Source organism: Charadrius vociferus, unplaced genomic scaffold, assembly GCF_000708025.1.
Source record: "Charadrius vociferus isolate BGI_N301 unplaced genomic scaffold, ASM70802v2 scaffold603, whole genome shotgun sequence".
NCBI classification, from domain to species: domain Eukaryota; kingdom Metazoa; phylum Chordata; class Aves; order Charadriiformes; family Charadriidae; genus Charadrius; species Charadrius vociferus.
The window spans coordinates 296,231-319,781 of NW_009647426.1; the positions used below are offsets into that span (position 1 = coordinate 296,231).

General features: G+C 39.8%; 1 protein-coding gene across 1 annotated transcript in view; it reads right to left on the reverse strand.

Annotated features, from left to right (window-relative positions):
* Positions 1-5,108: 5,108 nt before the first annotated feature.
* SLC2A9 (solute carrier family 2 (facilitated glucose transporter), member 9) overlaps positions 5,109-23,551 on the reverse strand; it is a 112,042-nt gene continuing 93,599 nt past the window's right edge. Inside the window, exon 12 of the mRNA XM_009880537.1 lies at positions 5,109-5,366. Coding sequence (XP_009878839.1) covers positions 5,109-5,366 — 258 coding nt within the window. The remainder of the gene's footprint in view (positions 5,367-23,551) is intronic.

Genomic DNA, 23,551 nt, shown 5'->3' on the forward strand with positions numbered 1-23,551 from the left:
AAATCGAAGGCTGCCCAAAAGGCGACAGCCTTGCTAGACAACTTTTCCAAAGCTAAGATCATGCAAACTGAGCATTGCATTTAGCTTGACTGATTTTTTTTAACTGAGAGAAGCAAGAGAAAATGAAACAAAAATCCATGTCTCTGTGTGGCAGCTCACATAGCCGCACACAAATAATCTCCTACCCTTACAAGATCATATACCTTATGTATCGTGTGTTTCAGGGGTCTGACAGAGTCATATTTTGCTTTTACCTTTTGGAAATTATCTTAAGACAACCAGCAACTTCAGCAGTCTCATGCTTGGTACTCTTCTTTGGCATATGAACTGGGCTACTAATGCTCCCACTTAAATAAAAAAACCCAAAAAATCACCAACCAACCAATCCAACCTCCCTCCCTCCATCCCCCAACTCAGAAGAAAAGCATCAGATAAGTGCTTTTGCAGCATCTGAATAATTATATTGTTTGCCCAAGACTGAAAAAGCAAGCCGTCAGTTTACTATCTAAAGAAAATAAAAATGTGCAGGGTTTCCTAAGCTTAGAACTCCTTTATATATACTATGCCTTTCTTGGGTACCTTTGTACGGTTGAAGCCACGGCAGGTGATTTCTGTTCCATTCTCTAATCACTGTTTAGAAGTCTCCTGAAAGCTTTTTCTTCTATGCTTTTAAAAAATTGAAAACCTAGGTTTAAAAGAGTTCGACTGTAGTGCAGCTTTAGCAGGAACATCTCAAGAGCGAGCTCGACCATCCACTGCCTGTGCTTCTCCCAGGTCACAGAAAAAACAAGGTTAATGCAGCTTAGCTTGCAAGGAGGAGGGCTGTAGTGACTTGGGTTATGCACGAGTGCTTATTGAGCTGTGATAACTTGAGTAGGAGTCCAAGTACCAAGCTTTTGCCATGAAATTCACCTTTCCATGGGGCTCACTCCCAAATAAAATCACTTGCAGAGAGAATCAAGCATGGACCCAAACCTGAATTTTTAAACAGCTTGAATATTTGCATTAACATATCTGCTTCAGAGTTTGGGTCTACATAGATGAGGTTTTTAGATTGCATCTAAAATTTATTTTCTGAAGTCAGGCTGAAAGGAAAAGACTGCAGGTATTTCCTAAGAATGCTTTACTCAGGTTTGTTCTTCCTGCTGTGTGAGGTGATGGCAGCTCTAATAGTTTGTATGGTTATTTCTGTATGGAAAAGCACATAAAAACAGGAAGAAAGCAAATTTCAAAGAGTTGGGTTTGGTATGAGTGTTTTTTTTTCTCTTTTTTTTCATATTACTCTGAAGATGAAAATTGTCCCATATGGCTGAGCTACTCACATCTTCCCCCACTAGAAAGCAGATCCTTGTGGAGTGAAAATTGGCTTCAGAACTTGAAGTATGAAATTCAATTTTTTATACATATTTCAGATCCCAGGTTTTGCATCTTTGTAGCAGAAATAGTCATTTGATTGAATTTCTCATCAGAAAGTAGAGCTTTAGCAACTCAAAGTCATCCATTGCAAATGACAACTTTCTGCAAAAAAGCCTCACCAGATTCAACAACTCTTATACACAGTTATTACTACTACTAGCCAGTTTTAATCATTTGCCTCTCCCTGATGTCTGCATTTGTATTTCTAAAGCCCAATATAAACATATGAAAGAGTGAAGTGTGGAATCTGATTTGAAAAGCAAAATATAAATAATGCTGAAAAAACCATACAGTTTCAGGGATGATTTTCTTCCCCATAACTCCCAACCACCCAAATGCAGAGTCCACAATGTACTCGGGTCATCCAGAGGTAGGACTGTAGAGTCTTGTACTGGGACATACGAAACCCCAGGGAATCGTACATTGACACTTGTACAGCTGTAGAGATTCAGATTTACCCGGAACAAAATCTACACCATTTTAGTTTCATTCCAAAGGTTTATTTTGCAGTCACTATACATGGACATAGTTGACCACACACACATAACCCACCTGCGGTACTCGTACAAACACCATCTCGCAGTACCTCATCCCAATGTCACAGACAGGAAAAGAGAACGTGGCACCACACAGCACTCACTGACAAACACATGGGCTGTAGACAACTTGATACAGTCAACTACAAAACCCAAATGATAAATTGCTGTTATTTTCCATTCTATCCTCTCATTCCTGGAGAAGCTATAGCAGCCTAACTATGGAAAAAACCATTATGGAACAACTTGAATAGCAACACAAAACTCTTGTTAGGGTCAGAGATGAGAAAGTACCAGCATATCTCCAGTTTCCTGAGAAACTTCCACAACCCAAGGCGGAGGAGCCTGCAGCCACCTTCCCTGGCCAGTAAGCACAGCACCTGTACACATACACACGCAGTCTGGAGACTGGAATTGCTTTTAACCTGTACCATGGGCTGGAGCAAACCGCTGGTGAGACATGCAACCACTGCCCCACGGCATACTGGGTCTGTAGCAGCTCTCTTTGCAGCCGCACAGAAAGGGCCTATCTGAAGGGTGCCCATCTCAGGTAGGGCAAGAGACGGGCAAATGGGTTTGCAGAAGAGGAAAACACGACCCCCTGTTGTTAAATCTGTGCAAGCCCTTGAGCTGTGACAGGAAATTCTATCGAACCATCTCTTTCCTAACACATTCAGAGCTGGGGTCCAAATGCAACTGTAAGATGATTTTATCTTGTTGCAGAAGTCCAATACAACCGCCTTATCAGGCCAACGTGGTATTTTATTGAAGTTATCCAATGGCAACATTATCAACATGTAATGCCTGTAATGCACATTGATACACAGCAGTAAGTGCTAAATTTGCCTAATTCTAATAATAATAATGGATTCCAACTCTGCCACTATGACTCAATCAGACCACATCATACCACGTTAGTAGCTCTAACTGCAAAGTAAGGTAATTCTCAATTTGAATGAGAGGGTCTGAACTTGCCCGTCTTGCCCTGCAGGCAGAAGAGGAAGAATTTCTTCCTGGCATTCAAACTCATTTTTTATGTAGCCATTCACTTAGCAAGTCTCAGGTAATACATGGAATATGAACTAAAGCCACTGAAAAATGACACATGCATTTGCTACGTATATAGTTTTACAAGTGGTTATTAGAAGACATCTTTCTTTTCTCCACAGTATTTGATTAGCCTCTATATATGATTATCGGTTGGTATAATCCTGATTCACTCTGTTTCTTAACAGTAGCACCAATATAATAAATCTGATTTTTCATTCTTAATTCTCTTGCTTATATATATTTTAATTTTCTTACTGTACCTCTGTACCTCTATCCCAGTAAAATAGCATAAATCCTGGCATAAAGGCTCAGATCAAATTTTCTTCCATTACCCAGTAGTAAAATTGCCCTATTAGGTCAGCTTGCAATGTGTGCAGTAAATATGCCACATATAAATAAATCACAGTATAAAACAATATATGTCATTTAATAGTAATAGCTGAACATTAGGAACTCTGATTTTAATTTACAGTGTAATTTACAGTGTAATTTCCAATAAAAAACAAAACAATAAACAGCTTATCACTTAGGGAAATCTGAAAAAACCCCATGTATTATTGGAAAGCTATTCTCCATTGTATAAATATTAAAATACATATTCATATATATTTCTCTATTTGGAATATATATGAGTATATATATGATTTTTCCCCCCCTCAAATACCCCTAAATTTATGAACTTCTTGATTAGTAAATATAACTTGTGGAAGCAGCCAGCTCTGCCTAAATGCTTCGCTGCCTTCTTGTGCCTTACTCCTAACTGAAAGCAGCTCTAAGACTTACTGAGTTTTCATACAAAACAGCTAACTATTTCATTTAAAAGTGCTTATTACTCCCTCAGCATCCAGGTACCTAGAAGGGTCAAGAAGAACTATTATCAAAATTACAAACTAGGAGGATGATGTTCATTAAAAAAAGCCTACACGGAAAGGAATGGGTGACCTAACCCCCGACAGCCTGCTGAGTCTTTCTATCACAAAATTAAGCAGAGTCTGGGGACAGTTTTACAAAGCATTAAATAGCTTAGAAACTTATTAACATGAACTAGGCCTGGAGCTTCAGAATCTAATGCCCAAATGAAAATTAGTGTTTAAATAAGAAAGAGGCACCCAAATTCCTTTGCAGAGATCTGAGTGTTAAGAAATGTCACGTATTGGGTCTCAGGGAAATTTTGGCTCCTAAGACTTGTTTTAAAAGGAACTTGAAAAGAAAAGCAAAAAAAAAAAAACCAATAAAAAAATCCCAACCCGTGGAAAACTTGTTGTTTGATTGGTTTTTTTTAGCGCTACATCCTACATGTACCATAAGTGTTCGCTCACTTCACCACGAGGTTTAGTTTTTTTCATATTAAAGTTTCTATAACTATTCTTCAAAAATAGAATTAAAATATATATATATCCACAGAAATGCAGTGCCAGCAAACCCATAAACTAGAGACAACTCTATTACTAGTCAATCAGGATTTGCAAGAGAGACAAGGAAACCCATCAGGACCCAGAGCTCCCCATTTACGAGAAGCTGGGAGATGTTGAGACAAAGCAACTGGAAGTCAAAATAGCTGGAAAAGGAATGGGAGGTCAGGGGACTGTCACAAGTCTTCTTTGAAGTCCTCAATTCTCACCTGCGACTTTAATGACATATTGGGAAACATGGAGGAATGTGAGCCGGGACCATTTCAGTTTTGCTTTCATTGATTCTTAGCAGACCCCTGCTGGGATCTCTTCCCTCCTCCTCCTTCTTCCCAGCGACTGCACGCACACCTCCCCGTGAGCACACAGGGGTGTGCTCAGCCTCACAACCCCGGCTCCCCACCACCACTGCACTTCTCTGAGTCTACATTCCCCACCACACTCATCGCAGCGCCTATTTCACAGGTGCCCAAAAAAACTCTGGCTCTTATTTATTTAATCAGCTGCTGCCACTCCTGCCTCTCATTTCCTTAACCATCACCCTAGCTGCTAATGAATTCACCCATACTCACTTAAAACATATGCAAGGGGGAAGCGGTTCATGCTGTCACATAAAAAATACAAGTTGTGCATTGCTATAAACGTACTGAATGAAAAGAGCATGTTTTCCCCCGTCCCCCAAAAGAGCATCCTGGGCTTACACAATCCCTTTTTTGGTTTCCCCATTGTCCACCGAAGACGTGAAGTTTGATTCTTGTTCTGCACTCGATTTCCTCTCCCCCGGGAAGTGGTTAATTTCTTGCATTTCTAAAGATACTTTATTCCTTTTGGCAAATGCCTGGTTGATCTCATGAAATGTCTTATTTTTCGTTTCAGGCAGGACAAAAAACAGGTAGGTAGCTCCCGCAAAGCAGATGGCAGCAAACACTAGGAAGCAGTAGGTCTGTAAACCACTCTGTGAATAGGAAACAAAGGAGATGGTCATTAGAAAAGGGACAAAATTCAGAAGAAAAACAACATCAGGAATGGTCTGAAAGAAAAAACGGGTGCTATGCAGCAATTTTTAACCAAGTACAGCAAGTGCTGGCATTCATTGCAAGTCAGAGTGCTTAGAAGTTCTTAAAAATGCACGAATCTTTAGTTCTTCCAACACCGCCTGTGGCCCATCGATGGAAAAAGCAGGCTGCTGGCAGAGGCGCGCGGATCTGCAATCTGGGCGATGCTGGGAGACAGCAGCCTGAGTTCAGGCACGGCGGGTGCAAGGACAGCGGGTGGCAGCAGGGCTCCCGCTATGCGCATGGCTTTGCTGAGCCCCGCGCTGCCGCCCTATTTCTGGAAACAAGGCAGATGTTTCACCGGGTTGTTCTGCAGGCCGCCTCGCCACTTCTAGGCACGAAAAAATAAGGCATGCTTTTGCAACACTGCGCACCTGTACGCAACCAGAGGGGAAACCTGCCATAGCTGGGGGCATCAGCATCACAGTGGTTACAAGCTTTGAGATTTGCAAAATAAACAAGGGAAAAACCCCAAATGGCAGACGTTTGTATCATTTCTAAGGTTGTGGGAGCTTACATCAGGGGGAGAAAAAAAAAATAATCCATAAAATGCACTTCTTTCACACTAGAAACTAGTGTAAGAATTAACTGAAGTACAGGCTATATTTGAATGTTTTGGATCTTACTTCAATGCAAAAAAAGGGTATAGACACAAAGAAGTTAATTTATAAACTCATTACAAAGGCTCCAACCTAGTAGTAGGGGTTGCACTTCACTGAAACATCTGTATTTCTTGCCTGGTGACTATTAGATCATTTAATAGCTTCTGGTTACATTTCAATAGTACAGTTTTGAAAAACATTTGATATTGACAGCTGTGCTGTTTGGTTTGGTATCATGGCCTCCAGTGAAGCCGGCACCAGCCTTTGAGGAAACTTCCCTTCCTCCTCTACTGATTTACCTCACTCTGTGTCCTGAAACCAGACATCCAATGAACCTTGTTTTTATTAACAAGGACGAATTAAACCCAGAGGGGTATCTCCAGCTCCAAAAATAAGGTGATCTTTCTGTGGTGCCTTGTGTGAGGTCATGAACAGAGAATATGAGAGCAGAACCTCACACATCACTCCAGGTGTTGCAAGGCAGAGTTTACCCCAGGGAAAATCTCTCAGGATGGAGGAAGCAGATGTGGCATCCTATATATATGTATTTACAATTGCCATTAAAGCTATGTATCTGAAACACTAGACAATGATGTAACCCTGATTTTCCACATTTTTATAACACACTCCCATCATTGTTAGTTATACCAGTCCTTCACTGCAGGCTGGTTTAGCTCCCTGCTTTGGGGGCTCAGGGTACACGCAATTCCTAGGACTGTTTTTACGTTTCACTTGCTCGGTATACATCATATATTGCACGGAAGAAGAACATGAATTCTGTGTGGAACAAGAAAGTGAGAAAGAAAAAAACCCCTTTTCTGCAGCTGCTTTTTAATACCACGACTGATTGCCAGCCTGCCTAGTCACAATATTTTCTGTGGATAATTCATTACCTAGTTCAGCCCTTCCACTCCTGTCTCTAACAGGAAAAGCCGGAAAGTGCATCCTCTGATATTGACCACGGACCCTTGAGATCATCAATACTTTTTTTGTTAAATTGTAGAAGCACAAACTTCTGAGCAACCTGAGAATCACAAGCCAAAGAGCACGGGTGGTGGTGGGGGGAAATATTCTGGCATGGGAATAGATGACTTTCAAGCTTATACAGAGGCAGAAGCAAACGGATTTAGACGACAGGCAAAAATAACTTCACAGTGCCTCATAAATCACCCTGCCATGTTAGGAATTCAAATTTTACATCTGGATCTTCTGCATTTGAAATTGCTGTTCAGCCGAATGCTAGAGCTTCAATCTGGAATCATGTTTTTCCCTCTTCAAAATCTTCATTGCACTAAATGTTCTCTGTGATGAAAATGAACCACTAATGCCTAGTACGAATAAGCCTGGCAATCGGATGCCACAAGTTAACTGCGCCTCTTGGTGGTGCAGCCACAACTTTGTCCCACCTTTTTTATTCCTGTTTATCTCTTTGCTGTGCATGATCTAAATTAGTGTTTATTATCTTCTTTGATTCGTGTCTCCTTAAACCTTTTCTAATTGAACTAAACATTGTCATGATTGCATATTTTATTTGCAATTATTTTACACAATGTATTTACATTTATTGGCAATAAACTTGCTCTCCTTAATTTCTGCAGATCCCTTTAGAAGTAGCCCCCAAGGACCTCCAACTGAAGCTCCACAGAGAATAAGCTAAAAATTAAGTTGTTACAAATCCTACAAATGGGATTGTGGGAAGAGACTGAGATTTTTCCGAAAGTCCGGCACAGGAAGACTGCAGGGCGATTGCAAAATGCCCTTTTCTCACCAGCTAGTCTTCAGTCATAGTATTTCCTTAAAGCTGGTTATTATTTTACACACACGAAAGACAAACACTCCTATTCATAAGCCTTTCGTAACTCATTCAGATTTCAACTCGTATCACCCAAACCTGCATTTGTCATGGAAGAACATTATGTGGGAACTGAATTACTTGTTATAAGCACAAAACCTTCTACCTGCACCGCACACTGATAAAGGATGTAGGACAGAAGTACAGGATAAAGCAGAAGGAAAATGTTAAATCCTAAATCCTAACTCAACAGAAACTCTTAGTGGGACGTAGGTGGGATACAGCTCAGCCTAGATGTTTTAGTAATTTTTATTTGTTTCTGATGTATTCTGAATTGCTTGGTGCTGGAGGAAAGATGTGAAGGGTGGAACAATTAACAGATTGGCCACAGCGTATCTGATGTGTCCATCAAGGGATCCAGATGGTAGGATAATGTGCTGGGAAAAGGCTAAATGCTGAGTTATTTGATGATGGCTACTACAGAAAAGGTACTGATACACAGATCTGACAGGAGAATGGATCTGTGTCTTTGTTCCATGAAATGACTATACTTTCTCTTATTTATATTCTACTATATATTATTTATATTATGCCCATGCACCCTATATCTCTCATTTACTCTGACATCTATAATCTCCAAATCCTTAATCTCTCTTGTTTTACTTCTTCTGACCTGCTAGGGACAAAACATCCGTAGAGACTGTGCAGTTGCCACTCTAGAACCAAAACCCCAGAGTTTTGCTTACCTTAGGCTGGGGTGGGAGTAAAAAACTGAGGAAGAACTTCAATTAAAGTCTTCGGTGGCAAAGCAGATACTCTGCGACCCTGTGTATTTGGCCCAACAGATGTGGTCTCAAGATCTTTTGGACATGTGTATTCTCAATGATATCAGAATAATGACAATATGCATGATAAAATTTGAAAAGGTATTTTTCTATACTTTGTGATGTTATTTCACTAACTACATGGGATAGAAGCCTCAGTGTTTAAAAACCGAATACTTGTATCCACCTGAAGAATAGTTTGACTCAAGAAAAAATACCATATCCAAGCAGCTGGAGGGGAGGGTTAAGAGAAGAAGGGAAGGGTGGGGGAAGAAGCAAAAGCAAGCCAATTCTGAATGGAAATTCTAACTAAATACAGAATAAATTCAAGGAAGTATGTGGTTTCTGTTACTTCTCAGCTTTCCCACGTAAGGACAGGGTACTTCCTTACAATCAGCTCCTAGCAGCAGCAGCATCAGTTCTGGTCACGCAGGAGGCACCGAGCCAGCTCCTGGGAACAGGCACGAGCCCCAGCGAGCCTGCGCAGTGAGGCAGCAGCACGCCCTGCCTGTCCCATCCATGTCCCCGAGCCACAGCCACTCAGGCAAGTCTCTTCAGACTGCCTGCACGTACCGCTCAGATTCAGAACAAGCTGCCACCTTTACTGAGGTGCTTCTCCTCCTCCAACATCAGACAGGCTTGTGTGATGGTGCGGTCCCCCTTCCGCCCCCAACCTGACCTTTATCTCCCATAACCCTGCCCAAGCAATCACCACCTGTGGTGGTCACCATGGGTGCATCTAGTCGTGGTGGCTGCATCTGGCTCAACGTGGTTTTGGGGAGACAGATAACAACACAATAGCCAAGGGCTAACCTGAGCAATGCACCCACCTGACCACAACGCTGGTACTGTGGTCGAGATGCAAATACGACTATGAGTCAGTCATCTTACCCCATAAATAGTGAACAGCCCAAGAGCCCTTTGAGCTCTCCTGCATGGCAACAGGCTGCATGCCAGGTTCTCCCCTTGAGTAGGGACAACCTCAAGGTTACTTCTCGAGATTCAGAGACTCCTTGCTGCAACAGATCCTCGTTAAGTGACTAACAGCAAGCTAAACTTTGAAATCTTAGCTAAGTGATATAAAGGATCAATTACACATATATAAACATATATGTCTTTAGACATAAACTGTTGACCAAGTCTGGCACTAGGATTGCATCCAGCTGCACCCAGACTCCTCTCTGAGAAGGAGTTTAGAAAGCAAGGGAGTCCCTTCTCAACCTTGTGACTCAACAGGAGGGTCTCCCCGACAGTTGTCTGACCCTGTCCTCTATGCAGTAAATAACCAAGGATGCCTTGCCATCGAATCTTGTTAAACCACTGTCGCATTTACCATCAAACTTTGTTAAATCCCTATTTTATATCAATAAATGTATCACTGCTTCTTTCTAGGAGTGAAGAGCATCACTCCATCCACCACAGCTTGCCAGAGCTAGGAAAACATTTCTTTAGCGGTACCAGAAGCAGGCTTTACATGCAAGGTTAGAAACCAAAAGGTTAGAAGGAAGACAGAACAAAGCCCTACAATAGTCCGTGGTTTGTACCTGTTTTCCCCTAACATTTCTTCAGTATGCCCTCCTGCATGAACATCCAAGGTTCAAAGTTGCCCAGAATTTCAGGTGGTTTCCTGAATAACAACATCTCTGTCTCTTGATAGGCTCACAGATATTCATTCAGAGTTAAGGTCAGATACACCGGCAAAGGTCCTTGAAAGGCCGGGCTTTCCATGGGTTACTCAAGGTCACCTGCCTTCCCAGGTGCACAGGGGAGGGCAAGGCAACACCAGACACACTGACGCAACCTCCCAAGGAAAGCACCCTGGCTACCTACAGCCTGTTCTCAGTGAGCAGGCTAATAAAGCCTCTCCAAAGCAGGATTTACACTAGATTTTTCAAGGCTGGTGAGAGCTATTGCTATATGGGCTATTCAAAAATTAAGCATAAACTTTTAAACTCATCACCTTCTATTTTCATACCAGCTTTCTAAGGAGGCTATTTAAAACACAGTGTTTCTGGAAACGTCCTGCCAGCTGAATCTTGAATTACTCATTTTTATCTTCTCTTTTCTGCAGCTGATCAAGGCTCTGTATTTGTCAAAAAAAGGAAAACCAGGAAACGATCCACCTGAGACACGCATGCGATTAGCACAAAAAGAATCAAAGATGAAGGACTCGGGCAATTCCCCCAAATCAGATCCCAGGCGTGGCAAGCAATCAAACCTGACTTTGAAGATGAGCTGTAGCTGCATAAACGAGGTGTATGAATAAGTAGGTGCAGCCCAGCCACATCTTCTTAAGCAAAGAGGTTAACAAACATATTTCCAGCTTGTGTAGGGCTGCTAGACACATTAGGCAGAATGCACAGGCATTTCCTCCACCTCTCTTTAAATAAAATGGTAAATACTACTTAATTTTTACCATTATGAATGAGCAAAAGAGCTCTTTTTTTTCAGGCTAAAAAGTAAAATGAAACCAATAAAAAATTGCCACTTCTAAAGTCTGCTAGCTGAGAACAGTCTTCCTGCTAATAAGTTACATGCTGTGAACACTGTAGCCTGGAAAAATATAAAAGTAGTCAAGTAGAACATCATCATGCGCTATTTAATGATGGCTGCTTACTGACTTGACTCATTCTATAGCAAAAGTTAAATTCTAAGCAGGACTGTCATACTGAAAACAGGAAAACAGATATTCTAGGGCAGATACAGCAAAATAAATGACTAAATGAACAAACTCTGAATCAGATTTAGCACGCTTAACGAACTAATATTTTTAAAACAGAACTTTTGGCTTTTCCCAGCAAATGCCAAAATGTGATTCTATATTCTCAGCTTGCAATGTCACAGCCCCTTTGGCACTTGTAACAGATGCTTGCCTTTGGAAGTTGCCATGAAGATTAGAGTCATGAGATGGGGGTCAAACTGGATTTTGAATTGATGAGGTGAAATGATAATGGTTAGATGTCTTACTAAAATGATCAGCAGCAAAACAGTTATTCATGTAGACATTTGACTTCACTTACTTTGCTTCAAATTAATATAATCCACTTAAATAAATGGATGAAAGAGTTTGTGTCCTTTACCCCTTGTCCTTCTTCACTTTCAGACATAATTTAAGGTTCTGTTGAAGGTGCAGGACAATGAAGAAGAACACAGCACTAAAATGTGATGTATGAAACGTATTTCCTAAGTAAAAAATGGAGGCATTTTCAGACATGAACTGCAATTTCAATCCTAACCCTCACACATTCACTACCTCCTCATAAAAACGTTAACAGATCCTTAGATTTTATACTTGAAGTGGGTTTCTTCTAATTAAAAGCATTTTTTCTCATATCTAACCTTCTAATAGCCTACATTTCATTTTTCTCATCTTTGAAGGGAACTTTAGCCATTTTCCTGAATACAGGTGCACTGTAGTTACTTAAACATCTGATGTATTTGCAAAAGCTTAAAATAGCTTGACTGAGGGAATCCATTCTGTGCACACATTTGTTATTGAAATTCTTTTACTGCATAATAGAAAAAGTCAATGGGTATTATTACATAGTAAGGAAATAATAAGGGAAACCAAAAGACAATCTTGCTGGGTAAATGAATCTCGATGTACAAGAAGGAAAATCTCCAGTGTAAAAATAAGGAAGAAAGAGAGCAGAGGTGCAGGAGAGCCTCCAGTAACAATTATAATGACTCAGAAGTATTACTTCACAGACAGAAATAAATTAGTTTCTGAAAAGGGGAAAATAAACACACATATAGGGTCTTTGCATCATACTAATAAGCAATCTGAACTAAGGCTACAAGCCTTGCAGCACCTGTATCCCATGTGATACTGAGCTCCATTGGGATCACAGATTCGAGCAGGTTATTTTTCAAGATACTCTAGTGAGTCTAAAAATAAAGAAAAATTAAAGTTTACCCAATTTCTAGCTAGCAACAATTTGTACTTTTCTTCTTTCAGATGCCTTCTACCTGAACGTAAGTAAAAACCTTGTATGAATAAGACACATGAAAATTCAAAGAGTCTTTTGAGTTCCCCACTTCAAAAATCAGCTAGTAAAAGCACTCACTATTTGGGGGACGTGATTTCCACCCAGCTATTTGTCCTCCTTTCCTGTCACCTCAGCATCTGCCTCTGCCTCTCAGCATTAGCATCTGCCAACCAAAGCACCAATGCTGACCTCCTACACCAGGACACAAGAAGTAGACCTCCACCCACCAGCTCAGAAACTGGCCACAATCTGACTACAACAGGCTGCAATGAGCTGCACATCTACAGCTATGTCCTCGTTTTATTGCCCTCATGCAGAAAGGTTAAGGAGACATCAGCACTCAGAGCTAAGGATTTCTTCATTGTAAAGGTGTTTCCCAGTCACAACCACAGAGGCTATAGGCAGCTCTTCATAATAAATATTTAAAATTGATCTTTTGTCACACACTCCCTATTTACCATGTAACCTCCTTCATATCCTTCTTTGCTCATGCTCTTACACTATTAATTTTCTGAGAACAAACATATTAATAGGATTTTTTAGTTATTTTAAAGGTTTTCCTAATGTTTGCTATGGCTCAGAGTAAGCTACCACCTTGTTGGCTGAACCCTTGTGTGAACACGGACACCATTATGGGAGAGGCATTGATGGCATGCAACAGGACAGCCCCCAAACTTCCCATCAGTTTCTCAGATGTTATTGAAGCCTGCCCCAAGTCTAGTGACTTGCTTGTCCATCATAAAAAACACGTAATTTTCCATTGCCGGTGAACCAGACAGGAATTACAGAGGTCACTTCTGCCAGTCACTTGGTTTCCCAGCCTGAAGAGTCAGGCACCTATCCGTAACTTAGCTTTTTACACAAGTCTTCACTAAGGTCTGAGTGTTCATCTCTGGAACCTATAGCACAATACATATCTCCTTTATCAACATGCCCCAATTCCCAATTACACAGAAACAAAGCAAAAAAAGAGATGATGGAGGATAGATATAACTACTATGACTTTGTAAAAGGCAGCTGTTTTTTTTATAACTGGACAAAACATTCAAACTGCACAGTGACATTTATTAGTCTCTGCAAAAATGAGATATTCTACACTATTGCTCTGCCAGAGAGCTGCAAAACATCTTGCAGCTTATTACTATTATTGCCTCAGTCTTTCTGCAAAAGGGCTGTAAGACAATGATCCTTTTGTATCCCACTTTTGGGGGCAGCACAAGTTTCTCCTGGGGCAGAAGTAAAATAGGGATAAAATCCCTGTAGTCCTCAGCAACTTTATGTAGGCCTGGCAAGATGAAAAAGAGGTTCCTCCTATTTCTAAACGAACTTCATTTAAGTCCTTTCTTTTTCCTAGGAAACCACAGCAGCAATTTAGTTCTTTGTCATTGTAATAGGGAGCTATATCATTTTCTAGCACAACTACGTGAGGAGATTCCATCGATCACTTCCCCAACACTTCTAATGATTTCAAAACTCTCTCTTTCCTTGCAAAAGTAAAAGTCAGACGCCAGCCGGGAGTAAAATCAGCTTTCCACTTAGTGGACCTGTAATCATAACTGGGTATTCCTCTGCAATTGCTGGTTACTGGAAACATTTCTATTAGGAGCAAAGCCCAAAGATTAGTTGTTCTGGAAAATTACTGATGGGATAGACAGGGAACCAGAGGAGCAGTAAAGATGCAGCTGGTCTTTGCATAGCAGAAAAGTAGAAAAGGAAGGCACTGGGTGGTCAGTTTTGGTTGCAGAGATGGAGCAGCCAGGCAGAGGCATGCCCCTGCTAAAGCACACTCATCAGACCGAAGGGCAGTTGAATGAGGATGGCAGAGGGGGTAGCAGAGAAGGGTACACACCAGAGGCAAACCAGCTGCTATCACCGTAACCCAGGGACAAGGGGATGCATGCGGGGCAACGGGGTGAGCAGCAGGCAAAGGTACCACGAGAGATATTTACAGAACCAAGTACAAAGCCCCAAGAATATTCATGGCGGATAAAAATTTCCTTATTTCCTCTCTGACTTACATCTGCTTCCAGTGCGTTACTGGGAAAGGAAAGCTTGTTATTCTACAATATAGTTTAGTACATCCATGAGTATAGTATATCCATGCTAAGATTCAAATTTCAATAAAATACATAGCAATTTAAGTATTTCTTGAATACACACTGAATACACAGCATGACTTTGACACCAAAAGACAACTCTGCACAGTCTTCTAGAAAGAGAAATTATTATGACAGAAAACTTCTGCAGAAATCTGCCATGTTGTCCTGCAGTATAACACTAATTTACCATGTAGTCTTTAAGGGCCTCACAACAATCAAATGGAACAAACTGAAACATGAAATAAGAACACATCATCATGTAATGAAAATAACATGTCATGAAATCAACTAATTATTAATGCTTAATAATTCTTTGTAGTTACACAATGCATTACAAAGAATAAACAGCACCTTTTCCTAGGTAACATGTAATTTAAGGTCCTGCTACACCATCGGGTTACAGAAGTCTGTCCCTGCAAACTTACTGTTACTGAAGAGTAACAGCTTAACATGATCCTATTCTATTGGACCAGAGATTTTCAAGCCTTTTAGATTGTGCTTTCCTGCTGCTGTAGTTTGTTGTCCCCTCTGCCTGCTTCAGCTCATTGCACTTATTTCCACATATACATACTGAGTGTCCCTGTTCTCCACACTCCAGCACCTCCTCAGCATACCCATTTCTACTAGCTATCACCCACTCTTTAAAATAGATTTTTGAGCCGCAAGCTCCAGCAAAGGCAGGCAAGGCCTCAGATTTTGTTCCCAGCAACATAAAACAGAAAATCTATGAAGGTGATGCCAAACAATACCCAGAAGTAACAATTTTGAGTCTGGTTAAATTAATAAGGGTGTGCCTGTATCCATTTGTGTATGTACACATTTACAAGATTTGGGGTTTGTTCATCTGAGTGCTTTGGAAATAGTTTCTGTTTATACATGTGCTTATAAGAAAGAGAAAGCAGGAGGCTTATGGACAAACGAGCATATTTGCTTTATATGTTATTTAGCCATTCATTATGCTTCTGTTTAAGAAGTTCTTCAGGAAATTAAGGACTGGAATAAATATCCTGTGGGATGATGAACTCCTTACGGTTGCAAGTGACTTACAGAAACTCCACTGCTTGAAATACATTCACAAGAACTCTTCAACCAACAATCAAAAATATATCAAAACCCCCAGTCTGTTCTGTTCAACAGAAGATTAAATAAACAAAAATTTGCAGGAAATAAAGTATCTCATGGCTGAAGTCAGTTAAATTTAAAACAGAAATAGACGTGATTTAGAATTTATCACTGAATACCCTACTGATAAACATGAAATCCACAGGAAACCTTCAATGGCAACTGAGTACTTTACATGTGAGATACAGCCTAGTGCAATTGGAAAATACTAATGCAGAAGTAAGTGATATTTGATGGCTGGTACCTTAAACCAGACAAGAATATATAGGTTCCTCTGGTCATATTTGGGTGGTTTTTTTTTTTTGTAATGAGTCACTACTGCCAAAGGGAAAATGATCTGTTTCCTCTCATTATCCAGAAAAGAAGGAATATATGAAATAGTAATAAGCTTACAGAAGGATGACTAATATAACCTTGAAGGCTTTCAGGTTAGAGATTCCTCAAATTTCTGTGGATGCTTGATTCTTGCCCAACTTGTTCTGAAATTCACAAGGTTCTCTCTGATGTGTTGGAGAAGTTTAACGCTTTCTGATCCTTTTGAACTGTAGAAAATAAGTGATCTTTTCTTGCTCCTCAGTTGTTCACAGTTAGCCTTTCCCTCCTCAGACCTTTTCTCAAGATGAAATATTGTTAGGCTTGGTTTCTTTTACTCCAAGTTCATTCCAAGTTTTGCTGTTTCTTCCTCTTAATTTTGGGGCATTTTTTTCAAGATTATTTAGCCCAAAGCATCATTACAGTATTCCCACTATGCCATCACCATTTCCAAGGAGAATAGTAATGGCAGTTGTCTTCTACCTTTTTTTTGGAGTTTGGATTCTCCTGTCACCAAAACCTGCAGCAGCCCTTCTTGCACTATCACAGTAACCAAAAAAACCCCACAAAAAACCAAAACCCCAAACCCCTAAAGGAGCCCCATGCTGTGTGTACACTTAATGAGAGACACTTCCTGCTCTGAAGGCTTCAAAGTGTCAATAAACTCAACAGAAAACCAGGAACACAGATGCCAACCAGTCCACTCCCATTACTTAGGCAGCCTCAGTTTTGCCAAACATCTGTCTGCCTGTCTTTTATAGTTCTCCAGTAATGGACAACCAACAATTTCTCCACACATGATTACACGGTTACACTATTCTCATGATTAAAAGGTTTCCTAATATCTTTCTTGATGCAATTATCTGAAAATATAACATGCATTCTCTCTGCTTCAGCACCCTTCTTGCTGGTGAAATCGGTGAAGAGAAACAGGCCTGGACCCAAGATAAATAGAGAATGGGGAAGCCACTGCAAGTGGGTCTGGCATGCCTGGAAACTTTCTGAACTAAGCTGGGTATCAAAGCACCTCGCTGCTAGAGCTGTTATCTGAACTCTTTGCACAGCTCAGTTAATGGCAGAGGACCTTGTGCTGGACCTCATTAAATGCAAACTTAACATTCACCGTAGCAATCAATAAAACAATCAATTAATTCCAACGGAATCTGATAAAAAGGTTTTATTATGCTTCATGGGTGTTGCAGAAGCCTGAAAAGCAAGGCTCTGCTCATATCTGACAGGCAGCACAAGCCACCTTGGGATGGGGACATGTGCAGCTGAGGAGTTGTAGCTTCTGATTGCTGCCACTGTTCAGCTCTGACCAAACGGGCAGGCTGGTGGACATGGGGCAGAGAGCAATAAAATAGCATCCTCTTTTTAAGAATACATGCTACAGTCTCCTAAGTGCTTTATTCTTTCTGTATAACCACAACTAAAAGGAGTATCCCACCACCACTACCATCACCTGGCTTTTTGAATGCGTGGTCTCACCTACCATTGAGTACTTCATGCTCGCTCTGGCAGGGCAAGGCATGCTATCAGCATCTGCCAGCTCTCCCCTTGATTACATTAACAACACTCCTAAGGACATACTACTGGACCAGTAAACACCACTACCTGTCAAGCTGGGTCCAAGTGCCCTGTTGAAAGGGAAACCCACTGGTTCCAGATGAGCAGGGATGCAAATCTAGGTTTCTCGCATTTCAAGACCCTCTTCTGAGAAGAAGTTTCAGTGCAAACGCAACCCCAGTCTGGTTTGGGGTGTGGATAAGTAGGGAGAGAGAAAGATTGCTACTGAAGAGTGTACAGTGCGAACATAAAAAGGCAACTACAGGTGCTAATATTGCTCCTAATATATCCATATTTAGTACTCAAAAAAACTTTGCATATTTTCCAGACTAACACCCTTCTCACTGACAGTGACGAGGATGTTCTTAACTGACCTTAAATAATACTTACTGTCATGTCTACTATACAAACATTCACACTTTCATAGCGTGGAGTCACTTTCCAGGAAAGAAAGTTAAGATTTGCTATCTGATGGGCTCTACATGTTGGAACAACAGTCAGCAAAGTTAAGCCACGCAATCTACTAAGTTGGGAAAAACAGAAGCTACATAACCAGTGCTGTAATTAGTCTAATTTTAAAAAGCCTGAAAGTTCAACCCTAGATTAAAAACACACATTGCAAGGAAGAAAGAACACAAAGAAGAGACCTTCAAAATTCTCCTTTACGCTGCCTACAAACAGGTATGCTGCTTTTGCTCCCTGTGTAAAAGGCTCACTTATTTTAAATCTCTTTGTGAATTCTAGTCAAAGACTAATTGATGTCGTGTATTAAGCTGCTTGGCAACCTGGAGCGTTTAGAAAATACCTACAATGTAATTATTGAAATGAATGCTTCAGTGTAACTACACAGATGATCATATTACATATCTTGAAACACCTGGAATTACTCACTAAAACTCGCATTCCCACTAAAACAACAATAAAAAAATTAAAAATACATATGTTCTTCTTCCTCCTAGAAGTTCCATTGGCTAAAATAAATTATGGAACAAAGCACTAATTATTCTGCTAGTGCTATCCATTCTGGTCAGTGGGTTTAACCTGAAAATATGACATATTCAGGTTTGTTATTCTGAGCTGTGATTTAGTTATATATGACCATTAATGAGATTAGAACAGAGACATAACAGAGGCATTTAACGAGGAAACCCTGAGTGACAAGGAAGACCTCCATGTAAAGTATGTCTTGGTGCAGGTGGGCTTCCCGCTCCCCTCGCTGGGGACAGCGCAAGTTTTATCCCTTGCATGAAAAGATCTTCACAATGGCTTACTCCTACAGGAAGTAACAGTAGCATCATCGACACTCATGCTCTCATCAAAACAGCATTGGTATTTTTCTCAAGAAGAAACTAAAGAAACTGGTTGCCTCACATTGATTTCTGCAGACCATTAACATCACTAATCCATAATGCGTAAGGTGAGAAGCGTCCCAGCTACACCTGCAGATCTGTGTGTCAGGAAGAACCATTTGGCTGGTGCCTGCTTATTCTGAAACATGAGAGAGCTTGAATGCAAAAGTCTCTACTTCACTATTACAAATATTTTGCACTCTATCTTACACGTGCACAAAGTTCACAAAATCCACATAATACGGGAACTTAAAATGGTCATGTTTTGATGTTGTTTTTCTTCTATACATCTAACTGTACAATCTCCCTTTTCTCTCAAGATGAAAGATCTCAGTGGTATCTGATCACTTTGAGAGAAAAGGGAGATTGTACAGTTAGATGTATATATATTCCATAGACTCTCATAGACTCATCAGTCCCGTGGACTCTTCCTGACTAATTTTCTAAATATAGTTTTCCAGTGAGAGTAGAAAAGATGCACCTGTTAACATCCAGAAAGCATCCATTTATTAACACAAGATGAAACATTTGTCATAATTTACTCTACAAAATACATTGATGAGTAGCAGGAAGTCTCAATGTCTTTTGCAGAATTTTCAGTGAGTTTTATTTCAATTTAGGATTAATAGTGAATAATATTAATTTTTTAAAACTGAGATTAAAACTATTCTCATAAATGGCCAAACTCTGGTTGCATTTTAGCTGCCATCAGTTTTGATTACTGACTCCTCTGAATTTAAAAGCTAACTAACATAGAACTACTAAATCTTGATGGTTTTTAAGACACAACTGGGCAAGGTCCAATTGCCCAACACTTTCACTCCAAAAACTTTGTTGGTTTTTTATGTTTGCTCACTCGAGACATAAAATATTATCCCCATTCCCAAGGGAGGATATGAATAAATGATGAAATGATTTGTTGTGGATGACTATGGAAGCTCATCTTCAATACGCTTTCTGCACACAAAAGAAATAAAGCTAAGTACTCCCAGGTTTGCATACTCAGCATAAACTCTTTTCAAGTACAAGCAAATACCTGGAGTCTGTTTCATGATATTCAATTTGCTCTAGGTGTTACAGCTAGCTTAGTGTTTACTCGGAAGGAAACCACAAAGAGAATCTGTGTCTCATAGTCCCAGAAGTGAGACCATTAGGAAACAGAAGCTACACTAGGAGCACATGAAGAAGATGACTAATCCTCTGAGCTTGCCATGCCCCATTCATATGTTGAGATTCTCAGTTGGTATCATAAAACAACGAGAAGACATTTCCAACAACGCATACTATTTTAAAACGAGTATGTGAATTTTATCAGTAGGGATAACATCTAGCACTTTTTCTCAAGAAGAAATTAAGAAATTCTTCTCAAGAAGAATTCTCAGAATTTATGTTACTACTGCAACCTCAACCGTGACACAATTTATGTGCCACATGCAGATTACTTGCCCAGGTGATCTGTACGCAAGATGTCTGTGATGGAAATACTTATTTCAGACCTCAAGAAACTATATTATTTAGAGGTCTCAGGAGAACTGCTAGCCTTTGGAAGACTTGGTTTCATCTCCTTTTCATTTTCTAAAATCATTTCACATATTAAAGAGTCATATTTTCAAAGAATGATTTGTTACTAACACATCAAAAAGAACAGTTGTGCTTTTCTATGCCTTCTGAGCAAGGAAGTGCTTTAAAACATTTTTCAGAGGATGTTAGTCACAAAAGGAATAATGGATGATCTGTAACACTGCGCATCAAAACTGCAATATAGGGCTGAAGCAAGAAGCAATATTATTTATCATGATTGTGAGACAAGCCCTGCTGCTGCCCTGAATTATCTATAGCAACCAAATCATCACAAAGAACAAATAAGGGAGAAAGTTTTGGTGTTTGAGGGAGTTTAGCTGACTTCAGTCTTCACCCAGCCAGCTATTAAATGCTTTATGCGAGACACTGACCCCAGAGCGTTTCTGCTGAAATTTCAGCAACACAGCTGAAAATCAGCTAAATTTTGCAATTTGGATTAAGAACTTACAGGAATCTATCTTTAAAAATTTTGGCCAGATAGCATGGTGTCTACTGCAGCAATTTCATTTTTGTGGAAGAACACACTGCACATCCTTTTTTTTTTTTTTTTAATTTGAGTCATTTATGTAAATAAATGTTATAAATCTTCTAGGAAAGTGAAAAACATTAGATGTGCACAAGGAAAAATGCTATTATTTTCACCTTGACACACTGAAACAATGAAAATGTAACAAACAACAGAAAACAGACATGGATTGAACAGCCAGTACTGGATATTTTAGGTTCAGATCTTTCAAAGGCATATAAATGCACATCAATAGCTTTAGGAATGCAAGCTGCTTTTAATTCAAACACTGGAATTAAGTGTCTGCATAAGTCTCTAAGAACAAGGACACAACATACCTATTTAGATATGACAATATATTCAATAAGGTTTTCATCAGCTCATACAAATTTTGAACCTTTCTAAATACTCACCAAAATTCAAGATTCAAATCCAATTACAATGCATTAAAAGTATAAAGTATAGTATATAATGTAAAGGCAAAATGCAAAGTGTTAGAAGTTGTAATTGTTTCAGATAAAGCATTTTAATTTCTTCAGGCTTACACAAGCGTTATTATAACTCCAGGCATTCTTCCTCAAGTGGCCAAATTACTTTTTTACTATGACATGGTTGATTCAGTGAACGTTGTCATACCCTGTGGCTCCATTCTGAAGAGAAGCTCCCTAGGCCACTCCTCACGTGGTGTGAAGCAGGAGGTTGTTTATGGACTGCTATGATCTTCTGACACGCAAAGTGCCATGCAAAAACATGAGATATGCAAGCCAGAGGAGAGGGCACAGGGCTGAAGTGCTTTCTTACTTACTCCAAATACTCACTGATGGATATTTTGCAGGAATGAAATTTTGGAGATTTGGCATCCAAATGACAGAGCATTATGACCATTATTCAAATTGGGACAGGGTAGATTTAGACTAGATATCAGGAAGAAATTTTTCACTATGAGGGTGCTGAGGCACTGGAACAGGATGCCCACAGAAGTTGTAGAGGCTCCATCCCTGGAGGCGTTCAAGGCCAGGCTGGACGGGGCTTTGAGCAACCTGGTCTAGTGGGAGGTGTCTCTGTCCAGAGCAGGAGGGCTGGAACTATGTGATCTTTAAGGTCCTTTCCAACCTAAACCATTCCATGACTCTGTGATGACCCAGTTCTAGCACCTGTAGGAGCACTGAAATGCTTTGAAAGGAGGGGTCACCATGTCATTATGAATTGTTTCATGTATGTCTGGTCTAATGGCTTATCAAAGCTGTCTTTGTCTCTTCACAGCTCATTGTTCAGAAAACCTTTATGACTTCATTTTCAAGTGATGGCAATGGGAAAGAGATACATGCTAAGCGTCCCTCAAGGTGGCATGTTTGGCATTTCACAAGGTCAAGCGCTATGTTAAACTCAAGTCTGAAATGCCTTCAGACCTAAACCCAGATCTTTTATAATTTCTCTGTATGTTCCAAGATCCCATGTAATAATGTTTTTTTAATTATTGTATTTTGCACTAAAAAAAGATTTTTAAAAATGCACATTTTTTTTTACACCTACTATCAGACACCTCCTAGTAATCACACAATATCAAATATACTTGTGAATTCAGTGTAGCATTGGTTGTCATTTTAACCTCAGTTCCGACCCTTCACAAAAACAAATTTCTCAAATAAGCAGTGATGAGGGCTGGAATAGTAGCCATGTTTTAGTGCTTTTTTTAATTTGTCAAAAATTGATCTGTATACTAGCTTTTCTATCTCATCCATACATTTTAATGCATGACTCAAGCCAGTGTTTTATTCTATTATATGTATCTACAGATGGTTGAGGGGAGAAACTAGGTGTTCAAACGAGTTAATTGGTGACATTTGGAGAAGTAACTACTGGTTGATTTTTTTAGTAACTCTAAAGTTAACATATTTGTTTCCCAAACGTTTGGGATAATTTTGTAGAAGCACACCAACGATCAAAAAAGTGGCTTCTGTTTCTCAAGCAATCAGGTTAGTATTTAAATATGCAGAAGGGATTATGCATTCATTCTGTGAAGGCATTTTAAAGATTTTTTTTTTCCTGTTTTAGACTTACAAAAATGAGCTAAGAAGAGGCTATTGCCTTTCTGTAAAAAAAACAGGTGACTCACAAGCTGAATTTTGAGAATAAAGTTGACTGAAATAGGAAAGAAGTGAAAGTTAAGAGAATGAGAAGATGTTATAGTTTGATCTTGTGAAAAAGCTTTAAAAATCAAAGTCTGAGTAACACTGCTTTCATCTTCAGGTGCAAACTCTAAGCTTTTTCTCTTTATTACTTTTTAAAGAAGAAAAAACCAAAAGCCCTGCAAGGTGGAAGTATAATTTACCTTCATTAAAAC